This window comes from Tupaia chinensis, unplaced genomic scaffold, assembly GCF_000334495.1.
Source record: "Tupaia chinensis unplaced genomic scaffold, TupChi_1.0 Scaffold000072_1, whole genome shotgun sequence".
In the NCBI taxonomy this organism is placed as follows: Eukaryota; Metazoa; Chordata; class Mammalia; order Scandentia; family Tupaiidae; genus Tupaia; species Tupaia belangeri.
In genome coordinates this window covers 71861-78821 of record NW_006159532.1, presented here as the reverse complement: position 1 = coordinate 78821, position 6961 = coordinate 71861, and the positions used below count along the sequence as shown (strand labels likewise).

The following is a 6961-nucleotide window of genomic DNA, read 5'->3' as shown; positions in this document are numbered from 1 at the left end:
AGGCTGGGGCCAGGGAGAGAGCCCCGAGGGAGAGGCTCCCGAGCCGGGCCGTGGGAGCATGTGGGCCCGGAGCGGGGCGCGAGGCGCGCTGCTGCTGGCGCTGCTGCTCTGCTGGGACCCGAGGCTGAGCCAAGCAGGTAGGGATCGGTCGGGCTTAGGGGTGGGATCCTGCGCCTCTCTGCCGGGAAGTTGAGGTGGCCCATCTTCGCGTCGGTGTACGCAGGAAAAGCAGCAAGGGCGCCCAAGTTGAAAGGCAGATTCATCTGTCCCACCAAAGTGGGCGATGTCTCATAGACACCTCGCTGGGGCGCAGGCCAGGAGACTTAAAGTAAGCCGGAAGCTTCCTACTTCTACCCAGAAGGGTCCGCTTCTTTTCCAGTTTTCCCTGGAATGGGTGTCTGAGTCTGGGTCTGCGCCTCCGGGACGATCTGCCTCCAGGGGACCCCTGGTCCCTGCGCGCCAGGCGTCGGCGCCAAAAAGAACTGTCGCTGCTTGAGCTAGGTGTGCGTTGGTTGGGGTTCGTCGGTAACTTCCTAGTCCCGGGCCCCGCCGACCCAGGCGTTACACGCTGCACCGCCGGGAATCCGCAGATGGGAGGGAGGAAGCGAGGGACCTGCGGAGCACGCGAAGCGTGAGTCCCGCTCTGCCCACCGGGAGAGACCCGGTTGAAGGGCTTGGCTATCGAAGGGGGTTCGAGGGCTAAATCGTGCACGTACAGCCTTCGAGATCGCTGGGCCCGCAAGTCTGGAACGATTATTTTCCTGGGTGTTGATGTGTGGGTTGGAAAGGTACGGAAGTGATTCTGCCGAGTTTCCTTTTAAGTGGGTCACTGACGTTCTCCTTGTCCGGGGACACAAGGTGCGTTCGCTTTGGTTCAGTGCCTGCTCTGGACCCAGCGATCTGCCTTGTGGTGGGCTCCTCAAAGTCTCTAACCTGCCTCTCTCACTGTGGACATGTACGTTTCCCGCTTGTCCAGTCTTATGGACCAAGAGTCGCTGACCGGCTGCATCTTCCCGGAGAGGCGGTGGACACGCTGAAGTCAGCTTCTCTGGTACCGGAACCCAAGCAGCCCTGGCCTCAGCTCCCGGGGCGAGAGGGAGAGGGGGATGGGCGTGGGAGTCGGGGGTGGGGGACTTATTCCGTACAGAGCCCTCTCTGAGTTGAGGCTGAGAGTGGGGCAGGAAAACTGGAGCAGAAAGTGCTTCAGATGACGCAGCCCCCCCTTCCGCTGTTATGTTGACATCCGCCCTCCTCTTCCCCCCACCAATAGCCAAAGATTCCTCAGTCTGGAATTAGTGATTCCCACGGCTAGGAGTGAGGACTTGGTTTTAGCACATCCCCCATTTTTTTTTTCAAGTTCTGTGCTGTAAAGTTGCGACACAATCATTTGATCCAAGTTAATTACGATTTGGGCAGACTGGTATTTAAAGCAGTGTTTTGAAGTTGGAGGGTAATGATGGGGAGTGGGGATGGCAGGCTGCTGAATGACCAGCCTTGTTTTAAAGGATGCAGTTAGATGTGGGAGGCACTGGGTTGGGGTGTTGGTTTCTGGTTTGAGGGTGTTTGAAGAGGTGATTGAAGGGTAGGATGAAGTCTGTAAATGGCACATGGGTAGGGTGCATCCTGGGAAGCTGTGTTTGCACCAGCAGGGCAGTGGGATCAGGAATAAATACTGAGGTACTGGGGGCGGGAGGCTCCTAGAAGCAAGCTCTTAGAAGAAAGACAAGACTGGCTGGCCTCTAGGTCTCTGGGTGGGTGGGCTTGGCCAGGAAGGCTGGGAGTGACCTGCCTTTCCTGCTTAACAAAGCATCCAGCCCCCACTTTCTCCAAAAGCTACCCCAGGCCCAGGGCTTTGATGGATTTGGGCACGAATGGTGCCCAGCCAGAAATGGCCTCTAATACCAGGCTTTGATTTCTCACTAGCAAGCAGAAGCAGTGCTGGAATTGTGCTCATTACTTAGCTCGGCAGGAGCTGCCTGCCCACCGGCCTGGAGAGGGGCCAACTGGTGGGGTCGGCCTGCAGCCCTGCATTTGCCAAAAATGTGCGGCCCTTAAAAACCTGCCTTCTGGAGGGCAAACATGCCCCTTCCTCCCACACAACATTTTTTTCTCTTGTACCACAGGCACAGAACATCTTTCAGAATGTTCTTTGGGTTTTTCCAGTGGGTGCCTCATGAGTCCCATTTCCCTGATGGGGAAAACCAAGGCCAGAGTGTTGTCTTTCCCCAAATCTTGCCTTCAGTTGACCACAGATCACAGACTTGTCCAACAGCCAGGCTGATGCAACCCACACTGGACCCCTCTCCCCACTCCCATCATATCATATCAAGCCAAGGCAGGGGAGGCTGTCCTTAACAAAGAGGGCTCTTGACTGGGGGTGGCAGCACCATGCCCTCCTTTCTCCCACCCCCTGCTTTTTTCCATCCCCCTCCCCAGTGAATTTGGAATGAGCTCCCTTTACAGTGCTGAGAATTTTTTTAAGCCGTAAAGTTTGATGGTAGAGAAATCAAACCCAGAACCATAAAACCCCAGACCCCTAGGAGATGTCGTCAAGTGGCTGGCCAGGAAAAGCCACTTCAAAGACTCCGGTTGGCCCTGGGAATCTTCTCCCACCCCACCCCTCAGCCCTTCCCAGAGTTTTTAATGAGCCTTTCCTTGGCCTCTGGCTGGGATGGTCGAGAGGGAGCCTAGGTGTCATGGTAATACTTTCATACTTAGTTCCTTTCAAGGTGCAATTAAAATCAGAGTTCTCCTGGTGTTTCTTCTGTGTGTGCTTGTTGTGTGTGGTGTGGTGTGGTGTGGTGTGGTGGCCCGTCCTTGTCTCCCTCTGCACTATAGCAAACACCCATCTCACTTAAACAAATGGAAAATCAAGTGTCTTAATGGGTTTTCTCATTAAAGTGCAAGTACCTCTGCAGGGGAGAAACTTTTTCCCACCCCCTGCTTTTTTCCATCCCCCTCCCCAGTGAATTTGGAATGAGCTCCCTTTACAGTGCTGAGAATTTTTTTAAGCCGTAAAGTTTGATGGTAGAGAAATCAAACCCAGAACCATAAAACCCCAGACCCCTAGGAGATGTCGTCAAGTGGCTGGCCAGGAAAAGCCACTTCAAAGACTCCGGTTGGCCCTGGGAATCTTCTCCCACCCCACCCCTCAGCCCTTCCCAGAGTTTTTAATGAGCCTTTCCTTGGCCTCTGGCTGGGATGGTCGAGAGGGAGCCTAGGTGTCATGGTAATACTTTCATACTTAGTTCCTTTCAAGGTGCAATTAAAATCAGAGTTCTCCTGGTGTTTCTTCTGTGTGTGCTTGTTGTGTGTGTGTGTGGTGTGGTGTGGTGTGGTGTGGTGGCCCGTCCTTGTCTCCCTCTGCACTATAGCAAACACCCATCTCACTTAAACAAATGGAAAATCAAGTGTCTTAATGGGTTTTCTCATTAAAGTGCAAGTACCTCTGCAGGGGAGAAATTTCTCCTGTAATCCTTCCCTTCTGCCTCTCCCCTTCCCCCAGTCGGCAAATCCTGCAGGAACAAACAATTCACCACTTTTCCAGTGCACTTATTTAATTGTTGAGCATTGGTCACCTCCTCCTCCCACTTGCTCAGGGTCACACTGGGACTCTAATAAAGTCAAGACTTGAACTCAAGTCTCACAGACCTTAGTGTAGAGCCTACACCTTTTTTATTTCACCTGGGCCTGGAGACTTTCCACTGGGAGTCTGGGGTTGAGATTCTGAAATCCACCTCTGGCAGGTAGCTAACAGTAAGATTGCTTTGGTAGATGGGTTAGACTGGCACTTAGAGCAGGATGGGCAAACCATGACCCAGGAAGAGGTGGAATAGGACAGGGCAAGCTGGCAATGAGGGCCTGAAGCCAGGCATGCTCCCCGCGGTGGTTCCATCCCTGGACCCTCAGCGTCCATCCTCTCAGCAACTGCTCCTGTCTGGGGAAGGTTAGGACAGATCACAAGCCCCACTGCCCTGCATTCAGGTCCAGCCATTAGCATTTTAGAGCTCTGTACCCATTTGGATAGTTGGAGACAGAATATATTTTGCTTTCTGTTGTGAAGCTTTGGGAGTCCATGTCTTTCCACTACTTTGTTGATGAGTCTCTTGGACTGGAGGTTATAGCAACCCTGTTCCTTGCTGAGTGTCCCAAGATGAGACCAGTCTCTCTTCCCCCTCTTTTGAGCCAGAAAGATGGCTAAGAGGGTTGTGAGATGCTTAGGATTTGGGCCTGGGGTGGAGGAGATGGGTCCCTTCTTTTTTCCAAGGGCTTGAGAATGAGGTTAGTGGCCCTCACTGGACAGTCCTGGGGACTTCCACTGGGGCCTGGTGTCTACACAGTCTTTTGAACCTCAGAGTTGGGATTGGGTGGAAAGGAGGCAGCTTGGAGCCTACTGGGGCCTGCAGTGAAGGTGGAGGGCAAATATAGCCTGGACCTGGGGGTTGGTATCCTTGGGCTCAGGGAAACTGGTGCCTAGGCAGAAGACCCTCAGGGTAGGGAGGAGAAAGCCGCAGCCCGGGCCTTGGCTGGCTCCTGGCTTCTCCTGGCCTCCTCCTCCTCACCAGTTTCCTAAACAGCTTCCACAAATGGAGTCATTAAAGCTGTGAAGACAAAATGAAACCAAACAAGTGCAATTCTATGCTTTTGTTTCTTTTTTTTCTTTTAAGGAAATTAAAATACGGTAATTAGAATTATAAAAGGAGAGGACATTTTTTTTGGCGGGCCAAGGGAATCTGGCACTCCCCAGCCTGTTGGTCCTTCCAGAAGTTGGGGCTGGGGCGCCACCTCCTGCCCCCTTTAGACCTGTACTCCTCCCGGTCTCCAGGAATTTCTTTAGGGCTTGCCACATTTTGGTGAGCCCGCCCAGGTGAGCTCCTTCTGGGGCTCTCTGGATAAAGACAGGCGCCCAGGACCTCTCGCTGGTGGTGGGATGGTGCATGGATCGCGAACCCCAGCCTCCCCAGCCCCGGTGAGCCGACCAACCTGGGCAGAGTGCTCTCAGCCACAGGTCCCTGGAGCACCCGGTTCTCTCTGCACCTGGACTTCGGTGATACTAATGGCACAGAAAACATTTGCTGAAGTGCAGGCACAGATCAGTCAGACTCCACCCCCACCCCTTTTGTTCCTTCTTCCTCCTCTCACAAAGCACGGGTCTGCTGGAAGCTCCCGAATTTCCCCACTCAGGCAAAGCAGCCTGATTAGGATCTCTGCAGCTTGGGGGCTGGTCTCAGCGCCAGCCTGCGTTGTCACCTGGTGCCGCAGCCTGGCGCCCCCCTGAACCCTCCCACCCGGTCTCCCTCGCCACCTTCCTCCCTAGCTGAGCTAAATCGGTCTGTAGGGCCGGGAGCCACTGCCTAGCAAGTGAATGCGCCCAGCCTCCCTCCTCACCTCCCAGAACAGTCTGCCCCCAGCGCCTCACAACTTCCCCAGCGCTGCGCAGCTCCTTTCTCTGTGGGTGTGAGAGTGTGTACTAAGGAGTATGTGGGGGGTGTGAATGTGTTTTAAGGAGGTGGGCGGAGGTGGGAGTGTGCAGTGGGGAGCAATGTCTGTGTGGTGTTGCAGTGGGTGTTAGGTGTGTGTGGAGGTGAAGTGTGCACCAGGTGTGTATCGAGGAGGACTGTGCCCTTTGCATATGCGGATGTGTGATGTATACAGCTGTGTGTGTGTTCAGGTGTGTGGGGGTGTGTGCACTATCCTATGGGTGTGGTTGGGGAGTATTTGTGTCTAAATAGGTATGTGTAATGTGGGGACAGTGAGTCACCCCAGGTATGGGAAGCTCCATCCTTTGTGTTCTGTTGGGGATTCCTCTCAGGATGGGACCCAGGCCAATGCCCTTCAGCTCTCAGGAGACCTCATTTTGCCCTGTGCCCAGGCATTCCAGAAGGTGGCCCTGGTGCTCCAGAGGGAGAGATGCTGGCCCATGGTCCCTAAGCCAGACCAGGAGCTTGGACCACTGCCCCTTGGGAAGTCAGGGGTCCCAGTCTGGAGGTCTCCTGCCTTCAACTCCAACTTACTCAGGGCAGTGGGAAGGGTGTGGTTGGAGAGCTGCTCTCTGCTGGGGCTGTAAGGTCTCCAGGAATTGTCTGGAGAAGGGACTGACGGAGCTTGGGTGAGTGGGTCAGAAATGGAGAGCAATACCTCTGGCAAGTGGCTGGGGCCTTAGACTCTGAGTGGACACACATGCAACATGGCAGGTGGCTAGGGCCTTAGACTCTGAGTGGACACGCATGCAACATGGCAGGTGGCTGGGGCCTTAGACTCTGAGTGGACACGCATGCAAACATGGCAGGTGGCTGGGGCCTTAGACTCTGAGTGGACACGCATGCAAACACACATCTGCACACATACATCAGACTCCCTCATCTTTACCACTGCGTTGGTCACAGAGGGCGCCTCTGCTTTCCCAGTTCTGCGCATACTCAGGACTGCCTTCACTTTTACTCTCAGGCGGGATGTGCTGTTCTGGAGCAGGGAGACATCCAGCAAAATCACAACTCCACCATGTGATGTTGCTTTCCAATTTACAAAGCCCTTCTATGGGTAGCATCTCACTGTATCCTGGTAAAAACTCCACCAGAGGTGGTTACCCACTTAAGAAGCTGAAGAGGCAGGACTGGGCCCCAGGTCGGATGCCTAAGCCACTCTAGTCCCAGCCCTCAAGGAGTCACTGTCTGTGGGGAATGGCGATGCCCACTCCAGAAATGTTAAGTGACATTTAGCGTCTCAGTGCCACATGAGGGCCCTGGACAGCAGATAGGAAAGAGCACAGCAAAGGGTAAATGTTCTAACCTGTGGGGCTTCCTGGAGGGGGTGCTGAAGGCCAGACCTTGATTCTTTCCTTTAAAGGTCTTTTTTTTTTTTAATTTAGTTTTATTTATTATTATTCCTTAAATTTTGGCCAGAAAAAAGAAAGTGAGAAAGCAAGCCACTAGGTCTTGGACTCGAATCGTGATCACCCGTG

General features: G+C 53.9%; 1 protein-coding gene across 1 annotated transcript in view; it reads left to right on the top strand.

Annotated features, from left to right (window-relative positions):
- Window positions 1-6: 6 nt before the first annotated feature.
- The window catches only part of LOC106733707 (netrin receptor UNC5B), a gene marked incomplete at its 3' end in the record, with an annotated part of 78795 nt that continues 71840 nt past the window's right edge, over window positions 7-6961 (top strand). The window contains 1 exon segment of the mRNA XM_014583667.2: window positions 7-137. Coding sequence (XP_014439153.1) covers window positions 59-137 — 79 coding nt within the window.